At 38.5% G+C, this 26,091-nt stretch overlaps 1 protein-coding gene across 3 annotated transcripts in view; it reads left to right on the top strand.

Moving 5' to 3' along the window:
* Positions 1-26,091, top strand: part of Bckdhb (branched chain keto acid dehydrogenase E1 subunit beta) — a 163,930-nt gene that overhangs the window by 104,024 nt on the left and 33,815 nt on the right. For all 3 annotated transcript variants that reach the window (XM_055602547.1, XM_055602548.1, XM_055602549.1), the window contains exon 9: positions 10,129-10,215. In XM_055602547.1, coding sequence (XP_055458522.1) covers positions 10,129-10,215 — 87 coding nt within the window. The remainder of the gene's footprint in view (positions 1-10,128; positions 10,216-26,091) is intronic.

Genomic DNA, 26,091 nt, shown 5'->3' with positions numbered 1-26,091 from the left:
ACACACACACACACACACACACACACACACACACACACACACACACATAGTTGTAAACAGTTGTAAATGTAAGGATATTGATTTAAATCCACAGAGGCACATTTTGGGAAGAATAGTCTCAGGAAAGAATAGTCTCAGGACGGCTCTTCCTCCGCTCAGTTGGCATCAGTTGGTGGTTCTTCATTGTAGGCTTCAGTCCTGCTTTCTTTAATTTTTTTTTGTATTTACTTTTTTCTTATTGTTTATTACAATTTATTTACTTTGTATCCTGGATGTAGCCCCTCCTTCATCTCCTCCCAGTCCCACTCTTCCTTCCCATGTCCCTCCCCTAGTCCACTGATAATAAAGGGAGCAGGGGCAGTCTCTGGCATGAACTTGGTTGCCTGCTCTTTGATCACCTCTCCCTGGCGAGGTGGCCTTACTAGGCCACAGAGAAAGAGGATCAGAGAGTCCCGATGAGAGCTGCTAGGCTAGGGTCAGATAGTAGGGGAAGAGGGGAAGAGGTCTTCCCCTATCAGTCCTACTTTCTACACCAGATACTATGTCTGGCTTCTACGTAGATCTTCAGAAAGGAGGCATAGTTGTTAATAATATTTACTCATAATAATGTAGTTTTCTGAGCCATTTTTTAAAGTAGCAACATAGTTCAAAACAAAGGATTCTGAGTAAATAATTAAATAATTATATTTTGGGTGTTGGAATGAATGCTTTCAGATTTGTAAAATTGTGTGTGTTTGTTTTCAGGGCTGACCATTTACTGTTGGATAACTAATTGGTGTGTTTTTCCCTGGGGAAGACTGTTTCTCTCAAATGTGCTTTAGTTACCTAAAGTTCTTTTCCTAGGGTTGAGGCTTCATGAACCTTCTCCTTTCCAGGTTAGCATGTCTACAGTTGTATCCTGGTTTGAGTCGTCTGTAGGCAGCCATGTCGGTGAGACTTCGCAGTGTAGCTTCTGACATTCCCAGGAGACAAGTCGCATAGAAAACTCCCTCTGGTTCTTATAGTCTTACAGCCCATCCCCCCTTCTGCAAAGTTCTCTGGGCCTTTGATGCAGGAGTTTGACTGCAGATGTGTTAGTTGGGACTGGGCTCCACAACTCAGCATCTTGATTGGTTGTGGGTTTTTGTAATGGTCTCCATGTGTTGCAAAGAGAAATTTTCTTGATGAGTGGTGAGAACTACAGTTATCCGTGGGTCTAAGGACAAACATTTAGAGTGTAGTTAGGGTTATGGCGGTTTAGTAAAGGGACTGTTGTAGGTTCTCCTCCAAGAGTCCTGGGTAGTTGGTTTCCAGCAACTGGCACGGTTTCCCCCTTTCTTATCACTTCTTATGGAAAACTGAGAAAGAACACAGTCTTCTTTGAACATTTCTGCCAGTGCACGCCCATAAAAACTTTAGGACTGGAGAATTAGAAATCAAACAGGAAAGTACTGACACTGCAGGAAGTAAAATTTCCTGAAGAAATAAAGCTTATAATTTGATTAAAATACTGAATCATCTCGATAACTATCATCACATCTCACTAACCCACCGGATCATCTTGATAACCGTCACTGTATCATACTGACATTCCAGTAACATTGAGTTTGAGGCTATAATTCTTGGCCTTGAAATGTTCAGGCAGTCAGGCCTCTGTGTTTTTTGTTTTGTTTTTTAACTTTCCTTATCAATAGTAGACATATGTTCTAAGGGCACTTATTACTCCCTGTTGAAGCAATTCTTTTCCTGAGCCCACCTGTCATACTAACAGTTTACTCCTGTGATCTCAGGATTGATGAAAATATGAAGGTTTTGTAGTTTACTTCTCTACTGGCTTACCTATAAATGCTCAGTCTGTAATTTTTCTGAAACATTCTTGAAGTTTTTCTATAATACTGTTTGCATCCAAGAAAGACCTAAAAGATTTTTTTTTTAGCTTTGACCATGGATTATGAACTGCACATGATTTCATTTCATAATGTACTAAAAATCCATTTAGTCTAAAAGACTTGGACCAAGTTTTAGGAAATGAAAGCATTTATCCATGGTGATGCAGAAGTGGAGCCGTGTTTATGCTTTTGTTCACTCTGTGGAGAAGTATTACCTTGGTAGGCAACCAGCTGGCTTCAGGGAAAATTGCACCCTTGACACATGCTTAGAACAACCATGTAAAATGTAACTGGCTGACGCCTTGGTCCAGGTTTAGATCACTTTCTTAGTTTTCATGTTAAACTGGGAGCAGGATGGATGATGATGTCAGTTTCTACCAGTTATCATTCCTATCATGGCCAGACGTAGTATTCCCCCCGTTGTCAGCACTTGAGAAAAGGTTTGCCAAATGTTGTTTGTAGAAGAGAAAAATACAGTTTTTTCCCCTTTCTGTTATTTTAGAAAAGGACTAAAGTGCTGAAATTCAAATTCTTCAAAGAACTTCCAAACAAATGAACTTCACTTTAATAGCAGCATTCTTTTTTTCCTTTTTTAATCTACTCGTTCTTAAGACAGTCTTCAAAATTCTTTGTTTTGAGGGAATGTTTTCCCCTAGGAAGTTGTGGTGATTGAAGTTATAATCCTTTGGGGACCTGAGTTAACGCCCTTACTTTCCCTAATACTAGCTCATGGCTGAAGGTGCCGCTTTTGATGTGGATTAGTGACCTTTGGAATTTATACAACATTAAAAGTTTGTTGAGAGGTTACGTACATACTTAAATAAAATGGTGAGGAAAGTGACTTTTGGCCCTAAGCTACTGTTCCAAGCTATCTTGATTGGTATTCAATATCTCTACCTAGTGGCACTTTCTGGAACTGACCTGAGTCTGAGAAGGGTCTGTGCTGTGGGAGAAATTTGCACTGTTTTTATGGGCAATGGATGCTATTTATTTTTTATGACTGAGATTTTGAGCAGCTGATTTTCCAGTGATGATTTTCAGGAGGGGAGGGCTGTCATGGGCAGTCAGTCTGGGTAAAGATTAATATTAGAGACATTAGGGGAAAAATTGTTTGTTTCAGAATGGTGAAGAAAGCAGAGTAGATGATGGGTATTTGAGGATAGAGGGTATGGTGAACAGTTGAAGCTTTCCCATTAGAAAATGATCATCTGAAGCAGCTTACTTATGGTCCCCAAAGGTACCAGTTTTAAAAATCAGATGTATGGAGATCTTTAAATACCTCCCCTCCCCCAAATCAATCCCGGTGATTAAAAAGGGGCAAAGACTTGAATTTAAATATTTTTACCCAATGAAAGTATACAGATGCCTAGTAAGCATATGAAAAGATGGTCAACACTTCAAATTTTTAGACAAATGCAACTTAAACCATAAGTACTTATGACCTTTTAATCATTAGGATGATGGCAATCAAAAACACAGACAAAAGCAAATGCTGGGTAGAACTCATGCCATCCTTAGCAGATATGTGAAATGTTGCAGCATAGTTAAATATAGGATTATTATATGATCCATCCATTCTACTTCTGGGGGAGGGGTACAGGGCCAGGGTCAGGGTCAGGGTGAAGCAGGTTTCTTGAGTTCAAGGCCAACCTGTTTTTAAACCTTACCGCCCCCCCCAAAAATGATAGGAACATAATAAAAATGAAGGCACAAGAGAATATGAATAGTTGTTGTTTCAGTCTTTGAAGATTAATTTTGGCATAAATAAGAAAATGTCCCTTAGATATGGTAAAGTTTTGCATGATGTTTAAGCAAACAGGACACATTACTACAATGAAACACTTAAAAGCCACAGTGTGGAATATTTCGCCACACATAACTGCATGTCTAAAGATGTCCACACGTCCAGTACAGTACCTTTCCTTCATAGTGATCTTTTGTCAACTGGAAAAACTTGAGTTTAGTACCAGCCCTTTGTTTGCATATTGGCTACAGTTGTGCATTTATAAAAAAGTACATTAAAAAGAGAAATGTATTTTACCCTGGATTAGGGGTGAGTTGGCCGTGGGTCTTTCAGGACGAGGGCTATAGGAGGTTTCTTTTCAGGATCTCCTTTCATTGTATTTATAACAGCAGTGGTCCTCCCCAAGAGATTAGGTGTCAGAGTATTGGAGGGAATCGTTCTTCATATGTTTAATGTCAACAGGATACAATATACAATATCTACAAACTGCAACTGTCTGTCACATATTGTAATTAGAGACGGAATATTACATAGAGAATTTTATAGTATTGAATGAGTTTTTATTTGTTGGAGGAGATAGAAAAGAACCCTTCCCTTGATGAAAAGGAATTTTTCTCTAAAAATAAAATTAAAACCACTTAAATAAGAATTCCAAACTGCTATACTTTAACAGTGTACCTATAGGTGTTCCAAACAACAATAAAATGAGTGTAGTCAGCCCAGCCCAATACATAATATGCTGTGCACTGTACTCTGCATTGGACACAAAGAAGAACAAAACAGTCTTCAGACTTGTGTGGGGTAGGACAGCTACAGAGAGTTTTGAGGCAAATCAGTTATGTTTTAAAGAGTTACGTGCCATGTGTACCACCTGGATCCCGTTCTTTGAGGCCTGCCGCTATACCCTGGCTTTAGGTTTTATGAAAGTCCTCAGATTGCCAGCTTCCTCAAGTTCTTTTTAGAAAATGTGGAGAATCTGATAAACTGAGAAAATAGTACCATAGAGCTTAAAGCAGGAGGAAGTCCAGCTTGTTGAGGGGACCAGGCGGGAGGGGGTTGTGGACATGGGTCTTTGCAGAGTGAGGATGTCTGGTACCTTAGGGAAAGGCAGAGGTAAAAGAACATGGCCCAAGTTCTTAGAACAGCCAGTAGCTCACATGCTCTGAGCTTAAAAAAGCAAACTGCAAAAGAAAAGGCTGGCTAGCACCAGCAGGCTTATCCAGAGTGCTGGGAAGTGGCTTTTAGAATCATGGACACTCACAATTTTGTCAAAGTCGATTTTCTGAAGCTCTTCAGGATTTCCACAGTGATTTTCAAAATAATGGCGGAATGTGCGAACCAAGGGTAATATCCGAAAATTTCACAGCAGTGCTACGGTGTCTTCCTCTTCTGGATGTTGTTCAGTTTTCATTGTTTTCTGCTTGTTCTTTTACCTTCTTTCCCACATGGGTGACAAAGCCTCAGGGATTCAGTTTTTCTCAGTTTACACTACTTTCCTTCAATATTAAATATTTGTAACCCCGCCAGCACTGTCTTTGCCAAAATGGACTTTTCAGAACTCTCCCCAGAGCTCTCGACGGCTCTTTTTAGTGTTGGTATTTCTCCAGTGGAACACTGGCCAGTGGTCCAGTCATGTGCAGCAGGCAGGCATGCTGATAAATATTGGTTTCCAGGCATCTACTGATACGTTTGTCAGCCTGTGACTAATTGTATTTTTCTTTTCTTTCTTTCTTTTTTTTTTTTTTTTTTTTTTCTGGTTAGCTTATGAGATGTGTTTGGCTACTACACATGAAATTGTTTCAAAATACTTGCCTAATTCATTCCCATTGATGTTTGAAGATAATCAATACTGTGTCCTTGAGCAATTCTAGATTGTTGTAATTACCGAATAGCATCTGTTCCATAAGGGAGATGTGTCGCACTGCACCAATCGTAATTACTGGGAAAAGCAGTAATGTTTCATTAGCTGTCTTTATCTTTATATTCTGATGGAGATTGCTGAATTACCTACCTGGGATATTATATCCTTATTGTGTCTTGCCAGCTCTTGAATATATTGCTCAAATTGGTGCTGGTAAGATTAAATTATCGGTAGGGAGAAGCTTTTGCTATAGATTTTGTGTAAGAAATAACACACACACATACACACAGACACACAGACACACACACACACACACACACACAGGCACACACACATACAGCGTTCTGAATGCTGGTGTTATACTTTCAACCATATGCAAGCTTAATGGTCTGCCTGTCTGTATCATTTTCTCCTGGAATGACAGCTTAATAGTTTCCCTAGTTGGATTGTGTTAAAATCTTTAAAGGCTGCATTCACTAAAACATATGTCCAGCAATTTGGGCAGCCAATGCCTGTGGGACCATTTTCACGGAGAACAACATAGCTCTGCGGCGACTGACCCCTTGTTGCTGGAGTGACATTAGCCTGCATGTATGAGGCATCACAGGGGAGCCATATATAGGTATGAATTTTATGTTTTACTCTATCAGCTAAAAACTGCCTTAAATTAACACGTAAACGCTATGCTAAGGTTCCGTTAATTTGGAGTTTTACTTCAAACCTTGCAGGCTATGCCGAGGTGTATTTTTATGTGACCTTTAAAATGGATTTTGTAACAGCATAAATGTACAAAGGCGACATGTTGCAATACCTTTAAACGTTTGCTTTCGCAGAGCTTGGTCTGGCTTACCTGGTGTGTCTCCCACATCCAGCACATTGTGCTGGCCATCCGGTGTAGACAGGTTTAGCTGTGTCACTATTCTTAAAGATGTTTGGGCTGAGCATAACCCAGTGGGGAAAAGTCAGGGATTTCAAACTAGGCCTCCATCGACACAGGGCATTGTATTTGCCAGTGGTCTTGCAATGTTCTCATTTTGCTTGCCTGTCCTGTGACAGGGGCTGTGGGTGTCAGGTGGAAGGTCTTGAAGTGGTAAGTAGCCTTTCGGGGTTTGACAGGCAGGGAACAAGAATCTCTTATTTTTGGAGTATAGAGAAAAACATGGAGAAATTTTTCACAGCCCTAATCTTTAATTGGTTCAGCCCCTGCTGGTGCCATTTGTCACCTCTGACTCAGCGGTGCCTTGTTTGCCACAGACCACAATCCAGGAGCAGTTTTTAGTGGTGAAAAGTTGGAGAAGCAGGAACTGCAAAATCCAGCCTATGTGATCTTTGCTGGCTTCCATAGGTTTAGCTTTTGTATTGAAAAGTTGTTTAAATACTGTAATTTTTCAAATAGAGAAGTGCATATCTCACATGGGAACTGGACAGCGTAAAACTTCAAGCTTCCCTTTCTTCAGAAGAAAAGTATTAGCATTTATATCTATCTTTTATTATTATTATTATTTTAAAAAAGCTAGTGGCAACGACCTTTTAAAAAAACACCATACTACTTTTCAGGGAGATCAAGAAAGTACTTTGTAAGGAAATTTCCAGGCAGTTGTATGTTTTAAATTTTGCCTAGGTGTCTGATCATTGACAGTAAACTTGATTTTAACAGGTATTTAATTAAACCACAAATGACATGATTGTGCTTTGCAAATTTGGAGTGATTTCAATATCACAACATTGACAAAGTGAAAATAATAAAACAAAATAGCAACAACGATTTTTAGGAGTCTCAGCAGGTTAAAAATGCGAGTGATGAAAAGCACATGCTATGCTGGGTTTCTGTTCTGCCTCGCTAAATTATTGCATTATATTTAGACAATCACAATCTATGTTCTTTCTTAGAATGGCTGGAAATATCAGTGTTCCTTCTTTATTTTATTTATGTAAATGCTTTCCAGGGATCGGAGATATTTCTAAGCATCAAAAAATGAAACTTGAGCACTTTCCAAATTAAATGAAATAGTGGGCACAAAATCCTTGGCTCAGAGAAGGGGCCATGGCGGTGTCTACGACACTGTGATTCTAATGATTTCCTCTATATGCCTCTTCTTTCGATGCTCTTTTTTACTTGTCTGAATCGGTGGCCATCTCCATATATCCAGAGTAAGGTTATATTCTGTTTCATCTGGTCTCTGGTTCTTGGTGTTTCAGAAGTTTCTGGAATTTATTCTACAGTTCTGAAAAGCAATATGCTTTATCTGAGAAATGGCAACACGGGTTAAGGTTAGGCACAGAGAGAGTGATATTGGACTTGATGCTCTCACACTAATGACCTATTTGTTATTCTATCTGGGGTCTTTTGTCTTGAAGTCTCAGTGAGGAGCTTCAGATGATTGATTCCACATGAGCAGACCTCCAAGAAGGTGGCAGGTGGAGGCTGGCTCCCAGTGATGGTGATGGTACTGATGATAATTATTATTTTTTGGTCTTTCGAGACCAGAGTTTCTCTGTGTAGCCTTGCCTCTCCTGTTTGCTTTATACACCAGGCTGGCTTCAAACTAACAGAGATCCGCCTACCTCTGCCTCCCCAAGTGCTGGGAGTATAGGCATATGCCACTGTGGCCGGCTCTCCTAGTGGTTTTAATGTTTTGCATCTGCATTCTGGGACCCAAAGATTTCTCTTTTTTTGAAGGGAATCTTAAGACATTTTTAAAAGAATTTTGTTTCTTGAGGAGATTATGAATATCGGGTATTTGTCAATTTATCCTTAACTCATGGGCGCTTCCTTTATTTCTGTTTATTTAGCTTTACTGAGAATACTAAATGACATAAGCGAACATTTAAAACCCCTCCCACGTGCCTTCCTAACTACCATTTCTCAGGAGGGACCAGCTCTGATCATGGAGAAGGAATGTTTCTAATAGCATACATGTTTAAACGGGTTGTTGTGTCTCATCCCTTTTCAAAATAGCGAGCTATTGTCGTTCAAGTTGCTTGTGTTTCTAATGGATTTGCTTTGGGGATCCACCCATCGGGCCTTTGCTGTGACTCTACAGTACTCCATGGTGGGGGGGGGTGCGTGGTGTCACCATTTTCCTTCTGAGCGTTGCTCAGAAGGTCTTGATTCTGTATACTTTTCATATCATGTTGCTGGAACTGTCATATCTGGAATATGTGTATTTTTTCCCCTAGAGTTTTGACTCTGTAGGTTGCTGGAAGCGTACACTGTTGGCCCTGATTGCTTGCTGGATTTCAGGGTTCATTCTAAATGTTGTCATTTGGTCTTGGATAGGCCCAAACTTGGGTTATAAAGGACTAGTACATTGTTTTAGGATCAGAGCCAGGCATTTAAAGAAGTCTCTCATTCCTACCTGTTAGACATGAACCCCCTACCTTGGGTGGATGCTAGCTGATTCATTTGTTGTGTTTCACTGGCAGGGCTCTGTGCCACAGAGCTCTCAGAGTGATCTGAGCAGCAAATGGATTGTTCAAACTGATTAACCAAGGCAGAAAAATCTCCTACAGAATATTTTGAAAACACATTTGTTTTTATTTAGTTACAGAAAGTTTTTATGCCACCTCGGATGGCACATCGAAGAGGCATATAGAAGTGTTTTTTAGAATTGTCAAGTCACTACAGCCATAGAAAGGCAAATGTCACTCCTTCAGGGGTGTCAGATCTGAACAGGAGTTGGTAGGATTCTTTAAGGTGTTCCTCCCCCTCAAGTTCTCCACTCACTCCTGCGGACTGAAGCTCCCTCATTCCTTTTGAATTCTAAACTAGAATCGCCCAGACTGGGTGAAGTCTTTCCTTTTCGATACATATCTTTTGCTTGAAGATCTCATTTTAAATTCATAGTAAAATTTTAAAAAAGAGGTAACATACATGGATAGCAATTTAGAGAATTTACCTCTTCTTTGCTGATATAGTTTAATGTTGATGTTAGTAGTTTTTCCTCCTAAAACATCTGGTATCCTGCTATGATATCACAGCCATGCCTTTTGATTTCTTTTTGTACCTAGTACCTACTTTCTCATCCCCGATGAGAGCAACCTTTTGAGCCACTAAGATTACATCATTGCGACACTTGAACCAGATTTTAGGGCACGTTAGCGTAGACAGTTGTAACCCTTTATTTTCAGAATGACCGTGTTACTGCCAAGTCTCCCAAGGATGTACTGGTTTTCCTTCACAATGGTGTTTTCATGCTGCTTCTGGGTTTTCGTTTTCCACAATCAGTGTTTAAGGGTATTGTTGTATGTGCTCACATGTCATGTACCCCCTTCCAAAAAACATTTGGAGTCTTACAGTAAAAAGATGGAAAAATCAGACCAAGATATGGACATACAAAGCAGTAATTCACTTATAACAAAAAATGTCCTATAAAATAGGCATGCGTTTTAAATTATATACTACACGGAGTTGTAAATCTCCTTTTTCTTTCATGCTAAGATTATAAGCTCTGCTAAAATTTCTTGACAGTATAAAAATTCACCCAGTTGAAAGGCATTTGTTAACTTACTAAACATAAAATCAGCTTACTGATTTTTATATATGGAATTTATAATAAAAACAAAGCAGTTTATTTTTATTAGTGAATTAAAATGCTGTCATATGCTGAAAATATGTATTGTTTTCAATACGAGGTTCCCCTCTTCTTTTTCAGTCTGTGACCAAAACGGGGAGACTGCTCATCAGCCACGAGGCCCCCTTGACAGGCGGCTTTGCGTCCGAGATCAGCTCCACAGTTCAGGTAGAGTAATGCAGTGCCGGTTTTAACATTTGCGTGGTGGTACGTGTCTGTTCAGAAGGGAACATGGCTTCCTGAAGAATACCAAAGTACCAACTTTTGGGAAACGTACCTTTCCCATTGAGACTGTACTGTTGTTCAGCTAATGGTGTAATTATATCTCAAAAAAAAAAAAAAAAGGAAATTTAAGTCAATCAAAGTGGAAAAAATCCTTTATGGAAAAAAAAAAAAACTTTGGGATGAATTTAATAAAATAACTTGTGTTTGGTACTCTTTTACACATCAAACTAGTCATCTCCTTGCAATAAAACGTAATGGTGGTATGAACTAGGTTGGTTATGAAATTCATCTCAGAAATGTATCGTACTCACCTTTAAACCTGTCAGAGCAGCTAATTTCAGAAAGTATCAGTTTAATGAGTAGCCAGTTTGTAGGCTGTTACTGAAGTATTTGAGATATGAGTTAAACACTTTCATTTTAAAAATGTTCACTTAGGATACTGTCTAACAGGGGTAAAAAATCCCATATACTTCTTTTTGTGGAGAAGATTTTACTTAAAACTTTTTATTCATATATGTATTATAAATATGTATAGTGTGAAGGAATCATATTTTTTATTTCATAAATTTAAAGATTAAGTAAAATACAAATTGCATGCATTTTAAACTCAAAATATCTTTATAATTTATAAATGCATTTCTTCTCATTTCTGATATTATAATTCTTTAATTATTAAGATATGTCTTTGTGGAGAATGCAAAGTGTGGGGTTAATAGTTTCATAGAAGTTAAAGTGAAAGAATAATGCTGTAAGTTAAATTTTAAAATTTTAACCAGCAAATGACTTTTTCCAATAAAATAGCTTATGTGCTAGTTAGTAAAATTACACCTTTTTAATAATACTGTGAAACAGATTTAAAGAATATATTTTAAAACTAAATCTAAATGATAATTACATTCAATTAAAATTAAACCGTTCTGTCATCTGTAGGCACTGACTAGGTTGAGAAAAGTGAATATTTGAGTTTTGTCAGTTTTGTTTTTCTGTTTCCTTAATAACATTTAAGTGTTGTGAATACTTGCTTTGCCTTTTACTCTACGCTAATTATTGAGTAGCCTGATGTACCAGTTCTTTTTAAAATGAGACGGAAGGAATAATCACCATAATGCTAAGATGTTATTTCAAGCCCGAGGCAGACCTGGCAAAAGAAGCCTGATTTTCTGACTCTGGATAACTGTGTCCTATGCTGAAGGCCCTGGGAGCAGACAAAGGGAAGTGCTGCAAATAGGAACTTCAGTAGCCCCCGCCCTGTTTGGGCTACTGTTGGAGAATTAGCTCACATTTGCATATATTTGCATATGATTATACAAGGACAACCAGTAGAAGGTAGTTTGACTTGGAACTCGTGTTTCTTCCTCCGAGCTTACTTTTAAAATGTGATCTCTGTTTTTTCGCTGCCGTAGAGTGTAATGCAGTTTTCAAACTGGAATGGGCTCGGAAAGATGATCTAATCTGGTGTCTCTTGATTTTGAATTCTATGTGGACTCATGTTTATGGAAAAATGACTCTCCAGCCCCAAGACTACATTAGCAAATCCTCATTTCTGAAACACTGGGTTAGGAGTTTAAACACTGCCATCGCAGCTTGCCAGCACCAAAAAATCACAAAGGAGTGTGTCACAGTCAGGCCCAGGAACTATGAGATGATTTATGGTGGTAAAAGTTGACAGAGTGCTTACTCATTGTGTAATCATATTTGTACCATAGCATGGACTCGCCAAAGCAAGGCACCTTGATTGACTATGGTTCCTTAGGTGTTCACAGACACCTGAAACTTTATAGTGTCAGTGGTACCGTTTTTATCAGACGTGTGTTTGTTTCTAAAGTGCTATGACCGACGGGTTTATAAAGACAGGAGAGAGCCAGAACTTGTCCAGGAATTTTAAGTCAGTACTCAGGGAACACATATGCAATCCCATCTGAGAGTCCAGGAGCCCCAACCAGAGCATAGAAATTCCAAGTTCATTATAAAATTGTCTGTTTCTATAGAGAAATCATTCAACTAGTGGATTACAAGGTGGATTAGCTAATCACTGTACAGTTTGTAAGGGATTTGCATTTAACGTTTTGGGTAATTAGAACTTTGCTTTGCCTTAATTAGTTTTATTTGTATAAACATAGAATACAGAAAATTAATTTAAATAAATCTTATGAGTGTGTTTGCCTTTTAGATGAAAAAAACCAGAAGCTAGAGATGTGGGCTTTTCCCTTTTTCAGTGGTAGTGTTTAAGAATAAGTCGAAGTGGCTTCAGCAGTTGTTTTATGCACGCGTCTAGCTAAATGAGGCAGGCGCTCTGTCAGAGAAACCTGGATCAGGTTACTGGGCCATCGGTTGTTTTAAATGAAGTCACTGAAGTGAGTTATAGCTGCTCTCTTCACTTGGAGTGATTCATGCTTCCACATTTCTTTTTGATGTCTGAACCTTGTAATGTTAGAAAAGATAAAATAGGGTCAAGGTATTAAAAGTCAACTTTCTGGACAGGAGAAAAAGGAAAGGTCCAAGGAAAAAAGTTTTCATTGTTGGGGAAAAGAAGCTTGACTTTGTGAGACTAAACTCTGAGACTTCATCACACCTTACTGAAATAATCTGGTTCTTGTTGTGTGAAAGAATCTTAAGTTTTTGTATGAAATTTAAAACTGAAACCTTATCACATATCCTGACATGTGGAACATACACAGCAGCTTTTAATACACCCATGATTAATTTTTTAAATTGGTTAGGAGAATAATTACAAAATAGTAAAATTCCTGTTTTTAAATACACAAAAATATGAAAACTCATGGAAATCTGAAAATGTTTTATTTATATTTTCACTGTCAACCATAGTCAAAATTAAAAAAAAGAAAACACTGAGAATTTAGCACCACACCAAAGAGCTTTTTAAGTGTTTTAATTGATTTTTATTAAACAGAAGCATCAGAGTTGGCTACAGAAATTAAATATCTGACAGAACAACACCTTGACAGTACAGTGTTGCTGGCATTACTATGGAAAGATTATTTTTAGTTATACAGATAAAAATGAGAAGAATGAACACAAAATATAGTCACAACTTATTTGCATAACTTTAATTTACAGCATATGGCTCTTCATTCAAGACAAGACATTTAGACTCCGCATATTCAATCTTTTCATAACTTTTGCTTCTTCCTAATATAGCCCCTGATATTATTATGAACATTATTATGAATAGCCTTATTGTGATATAATGCTAAATTAACCAGAGAAATGACTGCCTTATGTTGGCTGTATAGAAATCATCCAAACAATTGTTAATACTCTCTTTTAAAATTTCTATGTATGAAAAAGCTGATAAAAATTAAGGAGAAATATTTAATCAAGAACATTGGATTTAATTTGGGAGTTAGGTGGGAGGCAGAGCAAGCTGAGGTCTGGTATATTTGGCCCCCTCTGGGAGAGATATTGTGGTCCAACCTCCAAAATGTCGCTGTCTTTCCCCATCTAATCTTACATTCCCATCTGTTCTCAGTTTGGGGTTCAGGAACTTTTTGCCCTCTGCTTTCATTTGACACACACTGAAACTTGGAGTCTTTGAGATCCTAAATTCAAACCCTGGTGTGTGAAAAAGTGCAAAGACAGTAGATTTTAGCTTATTAGTTGACCTCCTCTTTGTGTTATGGAGCCATGACTTCACTGTTTTCAGAAAATGAGTGTTATATTGTATTTGTGTTTCTCAGCTTTGTGTAACCAACCACAGATAAAAGATAGTATGTTTACTGTACAAAAAAAAAAAAAAACCCAAAACATTAACTTTGTCCATTTTAACTTCTTTCAAATTAATTTCTATTATGTATTTGAGGATCTGGTGTCCAGCACAGTAATTACATATTTAAATATTAAGACTAAATAGTTTGAGGCATTTCACAGCTTCAGATACATAGCATGATTCCTGTAAACATTTTAAAAACCAGCCTTTATTGTTAGCTTCCGGCATATTCCCATAATGACAAGGCTTTGACTCTGATATAATTGTGTGATAATAATAAAAAAAAATTTTCCCCCCTTCTGGATTCAATACTCAATAAGAGCGCCAAAAGTTTTAGGGATTGTGGTTGGCTTAAAGACTCCTTTTTTTTCTTTTTTCTTCTTCTTTTTTTTAAACACATGGAAGCAATAACTCTGCATAGAGAGTCCAATTGGAGAGGATGGTAACTTTCCATACCATTGTTTTATCCTTTCTGTGCGGTCTTGCTAAGACTAAGAACTGAGAAGTCGCATATGTGTGTGTGTGTGTGTGTGTGTGCGCGCGCACGTACACATTTTGTGAGGTGATCAGTCTGATAGTTTGAGAGGATTTTTATAGAGCCTGTGTGGATCATTGTGTAAAAGGAAAGTTTCATAGCTTTTAACAAGGAATTCTGCTTTTCTTATTGTTTCATGTTAGAAAGGCTGATTTGTTAATTTTTTCCCTTATGAACCCATTACTACCAAATATATAAATACTATATTTTAGGCATGTTAGTATGAAAGAGAGGACAGATCCTAAATGATTTTGAGTTTTTGCTGCTGTGGTAAATAGATCTATCATGTTGATCAATTAAGGCTCATTAGGATGCCACTTTGATGAGCAGTTTCCTACAACTTTGTCATCTCAAGAAAAAAAAGTGTTTATTAGCGATATGTCATGTGTTAGCAGTCGAGGGAAACGGGCCTCTGCTAAAAGATGGAGGCAGTCAGCTTTGAGGGTCTGAATGAACTAGGCTTTGTAAAGAGAAGTTTTGTGCCTGGAGCCTGTTGAGTGCTTTCTGTGAGTAGCTCTTGTGGCCACTTGACAGCGTTCAAATCCAGATCTTCCCTGGTTTGTTCTGTGGACCAGTCTGCTCATGAATATCTGGAGTGAAGGCCCTGTTTTACTCTGGCCCATTTCTCCCTCTCTGTCTTCTGTGTGCTGAGGCTCCATCACCTACCTTCCCTGCCCTCATTCTATATGTTGGGGGGAGAGACCATTTTTAGTAGTTTGCCTGGCTGTTCTTGGAACCACTGTTGAGCTTCAGACGTAAAATTAATTTTCCTTTTTAATTTTCACGATGATACAAAATATGGAGTAATTTATGTGGAAGGATATAAACAGGGAACAGTGAGAACAGGGAATAACGAACGCAGGTGTCTGTCTGCTTACATGCACCACCTTCTCTCAGTGTGAACACTTAATTACTGAAGCTTTTTGTGAACCTTTTACTTCTTTGTCTCCTACCTCCCATCCCTTATCACATTCTGCTCTTTATGTTTTCAAAACATCATTTTCCCCTTCCTCTTTGTGAAACCCTCCAAAGATAATCTTTCTTTGCAGCTGTGAATTGCATATGCAAGACTCTGATTGCCTGAAACAGTGGGGCCAGTTAGGTTTCTTGTATCTTTGTTTGAAATCCATCCGATGGTCGCACTGACCATTTTTCGAGTGATAATTCATTCCTGTGTTTTTTATTCAGTAATTAAGGTAATGCCTTATATGGGCATTTGAAGTGAGAAGTCACTTTGCTTTAGACACTTGGAATTTATTAAAGATGATAAACTATGATCTAGTCTGGAATATGATATGACACAGTCAACCAGAGGACTGTGGGATTGTAAAATCTTTGACTAAATAATTGTTATGTGGTAGCTAATGTTGCCTGAGGGTAAACATGATCCTAGAAATGAAGGTGAATTCAATCTGGATAGAAGGAGATGTCGTTCTAGGGATAAGCATGGTTTTGGTATGGTTAGTGTATCTTATGAAAGGCTGTAGAACCAGGTAAGAATTGACAAGTAGGAATTAGAAGCCAAAGAATTTTAAATTCAATATTATTACACAATTTGCATTTATATGGAAGAAATCATGTAGCTGAGCTGATTCTCCTTGCTATAAATTCCAAGTTTTCTATAATATGCATAATTGACAAATAGGAAATTGTAGTAAAAAAATAATGCTTGCTGATATTTAAGGCAGTGACATATAACAGAAGAGTAGTTAATTAGGGGACTGACAGATGGATTTCCTAGTTCAAAAGGGTAGGCTGAGAGATTCATTAAAAAACTTATCTATGTAATCTAATCGAGAGGTTTGAGGGTCTTCAAACCAATAACTTAGAGGTGAGGTTGGCAAGAAAGGTGGATTTTAGAGAGTAGAAGGATGAATTTGAAAGAAATATTTAGCTCATGGGAAAGGTCTGAGACAGGGAGTGAAATGGTTGGTGGAGGGTCTAGGAGTAAAAGAAAATGCACACTAGGTTTATTAATTGAGGTGTGGCTTCACTAATAGGAGAATGTCATTGAAAAAAGTGGTCAGCATGTGAGTAAAGATTGAAAGTACATTGATTACTGTTTCAGTGAGCAGAGAGGTGAAGCCCATTGCTCCCTCTGGTCTATGGTTTCTGCTGTTCTACTAAAATGTAATAATAATAATAATAATAATAATAATAATAATAATAATAATTGTATAATGTAATATAATGTATAATCTTATAATAATGCCCTCAAAGCTTAGTAGTAGTCATGCTGGGGGATTTTATTATAGGATATTGCTGTAATCATTTCACCTCATGATTAAAATGTTATTGTAAATCTCATTGTAGACAGTCTTTGAGTCAAGCTTTGTCAAAGTTTTTCACATAGAGGGAAGATAGCATATTATGACTTGGTACTATTTGTGATTTTAGGCATTCACTAGAAGACTTAGAACATTCTGTGTGGATAAGGAGGGGTTGCTGTGGTTAGAAATGGGCTTACTCCTAAGATGCTGTTTGTTTAGCAAAGAATGCCATTTTCTTGGTTTGAATCCTCGCTCGCAACCTCCTTAACTTTCCATCTCCACTGCCTTCTCCCCTTCCCTGCTAGCTCACAGAGTCAAAGTTTTAATATCTCTCAGATCTGCCTTCCTCTTGTAGTCCCCCAATAAGTCTGAAATGAACTCAGAAAGCTGTAATGCCTAAAAGAAAATAACAGCCACCAAGGTGAGAATTTTCTAAGGAAACACAAATAACTTCCTGTGTCTCTCCAGTTTAGAACAGTGTTGACTGTGGAACTATTGTAAAAAGCCTTTATTATATTGGGCGTACTTCTTTTATTCTTAGAATCTTTTGGGGTTTTATGCTAAAGGCATGTTAGATTTTGTCAAAGGCTTTTTCCCGCATCTGTGATGAATGTGCTTGGTTTTATGTCCATGGTGTATTATTTTGATCAGTCTGCATTCGCTGAACCATCTGTGCATCCTTGGAATGAAGCCATTTTTGATCCTAGTTTATGGCCTTTGTAATACGTTGCTGAGTAGAACTTATAGGAGTCAAGCTTTCTGAGTTTAAGAGAGGGCCCTCCTCGCTCCCTTCTGTGAGCCAGGTGCCAAGGGCCATGGAGGACAGTAAGCCAAACTCGGTAAATGACTTAAATGAATTGCTTTTGCCCCAGCATCACTCTTGGCAAGTTATTTAAGGTTAGCGGTACCCTTGATGTTAGAAAAACTGGAAAGTGAACTGCCGACTTTTCACATCAGTACTCCACTGAACAAAAATTTGTGGTGGTTCGTGTTTGTAAACTGTCAAGTGGACACTGACATTATGTGCTGCTGTGCTTCCCCTTTCTGCATTGTGACCTATTGACAGAGCTTTCTGTTTGTTTGTTTGTTTTTTTAAAATAAACTCAGGGTACTTTTCTTCTTCGCTTTCTCTAGTGAGTCTAAGGAAGACATTTGTATGCCTGTATTGACCATTGAAGTTTCACAGGCTGGTGAAATCCGTTATCTGAAGAAAGTCATTCCTTTATTAGATACAGTGACTTTTATGAATTGGTACCTTTAAGTAGTTTCTTTAATACTGAAAGAGTTGTATTTTCACCAAGTGCTATAATTCTTAAAAATCTAGTTGTATCCTTAAAGAAAATTTAAAAAAAAATAATATATATCGGAATACGATAGCTTCCTTGCTGTTATGAACAAAATGCTGAATAGAAATAGAAGAGCTTTATTTTGGTTCCTGGTATTAGAGAGAGGCTCTCAACCTTCTTCATGCTGTGCCCCTTTAATACAGTTTCTCATCGTGTGGTGACCCACAACCATAAAATTATTTCATTGCCATTTCATAACTGTAACTTTGCTACTGTCATGAATCATAATGTAAATATCTCAGATGTGACCCCCAAAGGAGTTGCAACCAGCAAGTTGGGAACCACTGTTTTAGAGCATTTGGTTTATGGTTTACTTGATCCCAAGTACTTTGGCAGGACATCACGGCAACAGGAAGGAATGATGAAGAGAATCACCATGTAATGCAGGCCAGAACACTGAAAGGGGAAAAGCTGCTGCTCTGCTCTTCTCATTTTTCTTTTTTGCTTCATATGGAGCCATCGCCCATTAGACAGCGCTGCTCACCATTGGTCTTCTTACCACAATCAGCTTGCATATGCCCTCCCATGTATTCCTGGGTGTGCCTGATAATCTCTTAGGTGATTCTAAACCCGGTCAAATTGGCAGTCAGCATTCACCGTCATGATTTTACTTCCTTATTTGGTATGGAATAATAGCTTACCTTTTCTAATAATTATACAGTAACATATTATATATTAAACGTAAGACTTCATTTAAAATATTTGCGAATAAACTAGAGAGTTGGCTTAACACTGAAGATCACTTGCTGCTCTCACAGAAGACTTGATTTTGGTTTCAGGCACACACATGATTGCTCACAACGGTCCATAGCTCTTAATTCCAGGATCCTGCCTTCTTCTGACCTCAGGGAACAGCAGGCATGCCATGTGGTGCGATACGTCTGTGTGGACAAAACACTCATATACACGGAACAAAATAAATAAGAAGTTTTCAGACTACAGTAAGTGAATGATAGACACTGGAGGATGCATTTATCTGATCTGGCCAACCAATCCTGTTGACCACCATGCACAACATGTTAGACAAAAAAGAAGCAGCATGGTAAATTCTCCAGGATATGGTAGGCATGGGCTGTCCGCCTTGCATGCATACTTCTTGTTTAGGCTGGCTGTGCTTCTTGAAGACACAGCCCGTTTTCTCAGGTTGTCATGCCGCCCGCTAGGCAGTCATGTCCGTAATCTTGGAAGATCATTTTAGTTTGGTACTTGAGTTTAATTCAATTTATAGCTCAAATTAGTCCATGCATGTTTGTAAGGGCCATCATCTTATTTCATAAGTGAGCTTGTGCTCACCAGAAACACGGTTAAGTTTAAAACTGAGATTAATTACTGCTAATGAAGTCTCTGTTAAATTTTAAACACTGAAATCAGTACTGATTGCAGACAACCCAAACAAACAAACAGTCACAAATGAAGGCTATAAACAGAAACCAAATGGTTTATTATTATTTTGATTTTTCAGTATTAATGCCAGTATTCCAGATGATATTTTAATTTGCAGCAATTTCTGAGAAACTGGATTTGATTGAGAAATGTTGAACATTTGACTCTCTTTGAAACAAGGTAGACATAACCGCCGTGGTCGTGCATGACTGTAACCCCTCAGCACTGTAAGCACTCAGGGAGGCAGTGGCAGGTGGATTTCTGAGTTCGAGGCCAGCCTGGTCTACAAAGTGAGTCCAGGACAGCCAAGTCTACACACTGAAACCCTGTTTTGGAAAAGAAAAAAAAAAAAAACCCACCAGAAAAAAAAGCAAAAGCAAAATAGGTAGGCTTGATTTTATTTCTTGATCCATTTTGGAAAGCTGTGCTTTTCCAATTTAAGTCTTTCAGGAGAATCGGATACAAATATTAGCTGTGTAAAATAGTTTTATGTCCCAGATGGCACAAGACATCAACTTGTCTTTATCAGAATTACTAGTTGAAAACAGTAACGGCATGGCTCAGTAGGCAGAGGTGCTTGCCACAGGGGCCTGGTGACGTGGCTTCCTTCCTAGACGCTCCGGAGAGGAGAGAGACTCACTTCACGAATGCTCTGCCTGACTCACACTTCCAAACCCCAGTCTGAACCGTCTATACTTTCACCCCTGCATTTCTGTCCTGGATCAATTTTAAGTTCCCAACTGATGGTTTCGATAGAATAAAATACACACTTCAAAAGAGGCCCGTGGAGTCTTTATCGTCCCAGAGCTGGTTTCAACTTTATTGTCCTTAAATCATTTTTTTTTCTCCTTTGTTCTGATACTCTTCACTTTCCATATGAATACTTTTAATCAGCAGTTAAAGAAACTGGAGTGTATTGTTGTCTTTCATCTCGTCTTATTTCTTAACACTCTTCTGCCTTAGCACTCTACCTCTAAATTTATACCTCCTCAATATTTTTTTTAACCACATGCTTTACTGGGCATAGGTTTCTAACCTAAGTGTTCATAGCAGACCATCTTGAATGTATTTTGTGACTAATATTCTAACATCACATAATCCTATATATTTTATTAAAACCACCTTTCATGCAGTAAATCCAATAAAAGAGTTCAAGTACATTAAAATATGTACTGCACCTATGTTGATAAAATATTGTGGAATGTTGAATATGATGGAATGTTTAATTATGTGGGCAGCTAATAACTTAATAAATTAAATGCAATATTTGTTTCAGCAAGACCTGCATAGTTCACTAAAATAGAGCCCAGATTGACCAGTGTTTGAGTGAGTCTTGGGAGCCATAGCAGCACAGGTATCGGCTGCATTCTGCCATAGAAAAATGCCACACAGGTATCTGTTGGGCTTTTCTGAGAACCTCATCTTTTCTCTTGCTTTTCTGTCCGTTTTTCCTGCCTTCTTGTCTCTCTAGACCTGCCTTTTCCCCCCCACCTTTCTTGACAGTTTTTCTAGCCTTAGCAAACATGCAAATCATCGTAGAAAATTCATAGTTCGTCTCTTACCATAGGCAGATTAGGCATTAATGAGGAGTAGTTTGTGCTTATGAGAACTTTTTGTACCCTAGTAGGTGAGAAATAGAAGTCTCTGGTGGTACTGATGGAAATTAAGGAATAAGGTTGGATACAGGTAATCCCTCCTTCTATAGTTGATGGAAGATGGTATTTAAAACAGTATGAAAACACCATCTGAGACTCATTTTCAAAAATTGATCTGTTGGTGGGAGTGCTGTATGTATTAAGGTGGGATGAGTCTCCCTACATCACCTTTTATCATAATGACCACGTGAGTTTAACTCTTTGCTGGTGGTTTTCTCAAAGAGGCATTATTGAGAGGGTGGATACGTGACTCTGTCTATGCTGCTAATTTTCTATGACATATCGTAGCTAATTGTAGGTTAATTGATGCTGTTAGAGAGCAATTTCCTGAATCTTAAACAGAATCAGTGCAACACATAACTAAGAGAGACATTATACTCAAAATATAAAATGAAGGAAAAATGCATACATTTTAAAATAAATCCTCGTAAGACTGAGCTTAATTAAAACTTGCCCTTTAGTCAACATCTTTTTTAAAAAGCCCTGTTTGAAATGATAGGCACTGATGGCAGTAGAAGAGAAGGAATATGATAGGAGCCTACCACAGATGTCTTCTAAAAGACTGCCCGGAAGGGGATTGAAACAGATGCAGAGACTCATAGCCAAACTTTGGACAGAATCCTGGAGTCTTATGGAAGAAGGGGGATATAGGACTCAGAGGGGACAGGAGCCACAGAAGGAGACCAACAAAGTAAAAAATCTGGGCCCATGGGGGATTGCAGAGACTGATGCATTAAACAAGGACCATGCATGGAAAGGACCTGGACCCCCTGCTCAGATCTGGCCCATGGAGAGCTCAGTCTCCATATGGGTGCCTTAGTAAGGGAAACAGAGACAGTCTCTGACATGGACTCGGTTGCCTGCTCCTTGATCACTTTTCCCTGGTGGGGCTACCTAGCCAGCCTACAGAGAAAGAGGATCCAGGTAGTCATGATGGGACCTGATAGACCAGGGTCAGACAGTCAGGGAGGATTACTTCCTCTACCAGTGGACTGGGGAAGAGGGATAGGGAAGGAGGGTAGGCCTAGGAGGGAAGGGTCTACAACCAGGATACAAAGTGAATAAATTGTAAATAATAATAATTAATAGTAATGAAAAAAAGACCGTGAGTTGCATTGTTTGAAGAAATTTCCTAAGGACTTATAGGTTCATTTGGTATGATTTCTCTTACCCACCTAGTTGTAACTGTAACTGAAGATTGGGGAAAATGCTATTTAATTGTTGTCAAGGAAACATTGTGTTAGTAATGTATTGGACTGTACCATCTTTATTATATTAATCTCATTGAAAACCCTTTCCAAAATCCAAGGTTTGGACAGACTCCTGGCTTTCCATGTTGCCTGTGAGGATGGAAGTCTCTGTTATGCTTGTGTGTGCTTAGGGGACCAACAGATAGGCACAGCCAGTGAAGGGCAGTTTGTCTTTGAAAGTCTACTGTTTAGGACTGTGGAACTGTCAGTGTCTGTACCATCTATAGCATTTTAAAATTTTGTAGATTAGAGCTCTTCATTACTAATGATTTTGTGTGTGTGTGTGTGTTAAAGAAATGACACTAAAGTGATGCAATTATCTCCATGGCACTTCATGTATTACTTTGTCTTCTTGCCGCTGTGACAGAGGAGGGAGGTCCACCATGGATCAGGGGTGCTGTAGAATAGAGTAGTTCATATCATGGAGAACCAGAATATAGAAAAAGAGGGGAACACAAGAAGAAACCAGATTTATCCCATCCCCAAGGACACACCAATAACAGCCTGTATATTCCTACAAGACCCCACCACCTTTCTCTCTCCAACATTCTTTCTGTTGTTGGTCTTTTTTTCTTGAGTTCTTGGGCATGAAGAGATGCATATTTAGCATCATATCATGATCTATTAAGGGCTGAATCTGTGTGTGAGTGTGTGTGTGTGTGTGTGTGTGTGTGTGTGTGTTGGTTTAATTGCACCTGGAGATACCATCACAGATACACCTGATCTGTGCTTTCCTAATAGTCAAGTATTTCTTAATTTCCGGGGAGCTAATGTTCAAAATTAACTATCAATATCAAGCTGGGTGGTATGGCACACACCATTAATCTCAGCACCCAGAGGCAGAGGCAGGTGGATCTCTAAGTTTGAGGCCAGCCTGGTCTCTAGAGTGAGTTCCAGGACTACACAGAGAAACCCTGTCTTGAAACCCTTCCCCCGCAAAGAAGAAGATGATGACAACAAAGAGGAGGAGGAAGATTAACATCACATTTATCTTTTTGAGATTTGTAAGCCAACCACTTCAAGTACGGCTTTGTTATCCTTGCATTGGTTCTCATGAAACTTTAGTTACTGGCATGTCAGACACAACTGCTTTCTCTCCCACGATTCCTTTACTTGAGAAACACTCAGGTGCACAATGACTACAGAGTTTCTGCTTCTGTGTCTGGGGGATGGGCTGAAGGCAGCAGAAACTCTGTAGCTGCTGCTACCTTCAGTCCCATGGTCCAGGCACTGAAAATGCTGTTTACACTTCCAGGAAGCTCTGGAATTTTTATGTATCTGCCCGAGCAGGTATGGGGACACAAAGGATTGGTAATGGAATAATGGTGAAGCTTTACTTCATTTTCCAAACTGGAACAGTCAGCTCAAACCAGGATTCATGTATGTGTATAGGGTTGCATTTATCTCCTGAAGCTGCTTTTGGAAGATGCCACCTCCCACAGTTAAGTGAAAGGTCCAGGGTGATAAACGCAGAACTAATTAGCAATTTCCTGTAAATCACATTTTGGTCTCTTAATGTCCAAGAACCTGAGACACATGACCAATAATACAAATGTTAGATCTGTGCTCAGTGGTCACTTCTTTGAAATGTGATGTGGAAAGAATTATTTGCAGTAAATTCTTACTCTGGAAATGACCGTCTGCTCTTTCACAACCATATATTTAATAGCACATTCCTTGGTAATCACTGAATAACTTGTTTGTTGTAATGGAAACTAAGTGATCCTTAATAGTTTCAGAGCATCAATATTTCCTGTGTGTTTAAATGAAAACGTACTTTTTTTGGTCTAATATTGTGTATATAGTAGCTAATATTTATGTACAAAATGAGGATAAAATATATTCATTTGATTTATTATGCCTTTAACTTTTTATTTTTTTTTTAAATTTTTTTCTTATCAGTTACATTTTATTAACTCTGTATCCCAGACATGTCCCACTCCCTCATTCTCTCCCAGTCCTTCCCTCCCTCCCTCATCTCCACCGTGCCCCTTTCCAAGTCCACTGATAGGGGGGACCTCCTCCCCATTCATCTGATCCTGTTTTATCAGGTATCTTCAGGACTGGCTGCAAAGCTCTCCTCTGTGGCCTAACAGGACTGCTCCTCCCTTGGGGGGTGGGGAGGCCAAAGGCTTTTAACTTTTTAAATAACATTATAAATCAGTGCTTGCAAAAAATATAAATCTATTAGTAGCTGCTTTCTCTTTTTATGAGGCTATTTTTTTTTAATTTTTTTTTTTAATAATTGCTGAAAGGACAGACCACATTGTTCTATCATGGCAACTCAAAGCTGTGTGGAGAATCATTAACTATTTCAGTGTGTTTATTCTTTCACCAAACTTCCTCATACATGCATTTAATCATGTTATCAAGGGTCTGAAATTATTCTGTAGAAACTTGTTCAGTAGCACATGGCCTCAGAGAAAGAAAACAGTGGGAAAGATCAAAAGCGTATGAAAAATAGTGGCTTACAAATCAATGAATGTGATGTCAAATGTATATTACAGGGGTATTATTCCTACAAGAAAGTAGTGTCTTGGGTGTGTGCATGCAGCTTAAGTTCCCCTCCCTGAAATGACCTTCAGTTCATACAACACTGTTGTAGCTCTGCACTTGCCTAAGGCACAGTCTGCCAAGAATATGCCTAATGCAGACTGCATTTTACTGCAACGTTTTAAGCCAACTTTCATTATAATACAAGCTATTTTAGTTTTTTTTTTTTTTTTTTTCCTCCTTAAATACTTCTGAAACTTCCTAGACATTTTGGTGATTACTCTGAGCTTACAGATGATTCTCTTGGGCTGGCATCTGTTTCTGCATTAAATAGCTGAGTTTACAGTGGTGTTGGGAAGCCTAGGAGTTGGGGAGAGGAATAGTCAGCTTTGTGTTTAGGTGCTCTGTTTTATTGTCGGATCCTCCCTGTGTTGATAGAGACCCCACATTTTAGAATTCTACTAAAATATAAAGTTATTCTTTTCTCCTTGAAAGAATGTGAACTCTCTTTCTCTCATTCTCTCTCTGTGTATGTGTGTGTATTTGTGTGTGCGCACACACATGCTCACTTGCTGAGGATAAGGATTGAACCCAGGACCTTGCATACACTATTCTTCCACTAAGCTGTGCTTTTACAATAGTTACAGAGCAGATAAAAATTAAAATAATAATAATAATAATAATAATAAGGACCCAGAGAAGACAAAGATGTCCTGGGCATGTGACTTCTATATTTTTAAAATAATTTATTTATTTTTATTTATGTGCATGGTGTTCTGCCTGCGTGTGTGTCTGTGTGAGGTTGTCAGATCTTAGAGTTACAGACAGTTATGAGCTGCAGTGTGGGTGCCAGGAATTGAACCTACTTCCTCTGGAAGAGCAGTCAGGGTTCTTAACCACCGGGCCCTCATAACTTCTGCTTCTTAAAGTGTTCTCTTATTGTTTTCTTTTTCAGGACCCTGCATTTTGAATAAGACTTTAAATTATGAATATGGGCCATATTGAATTAAGTGCTTATCAGAATTAACTACAGAAAATTAATTTACCTTTAGCCTGCAGACAAATGATGCCCGGCTTCTCTTCAGGAACAATGGAGGCCCAGAAGGCAGTGACATCTTTAAATAAAGACAAGAAAAATTAACACCTGTATTAAAATTAAC

Source organism: Psammomys obesus, unplaced genomic scaffold (genome assembly GCF_907164565.1).
Source record: "Psammomys obesus unplaced genomic scaffold, mPsaObe1.curated_primary_1811, whole genome shotgun sequence".
Classification (NCBI taxonomy): domain Eukaryota; kingdom Metazoa; phylum Chordata; class Mammalia; order Rodentia; family Muridae; genus Psammomys; species Psammomys obesus.
The sequence above is the reverse complement of the archived record's forward strand: the minus strand, read 5'-3'. Positions and strand labels throughout refer to the sequence as shown.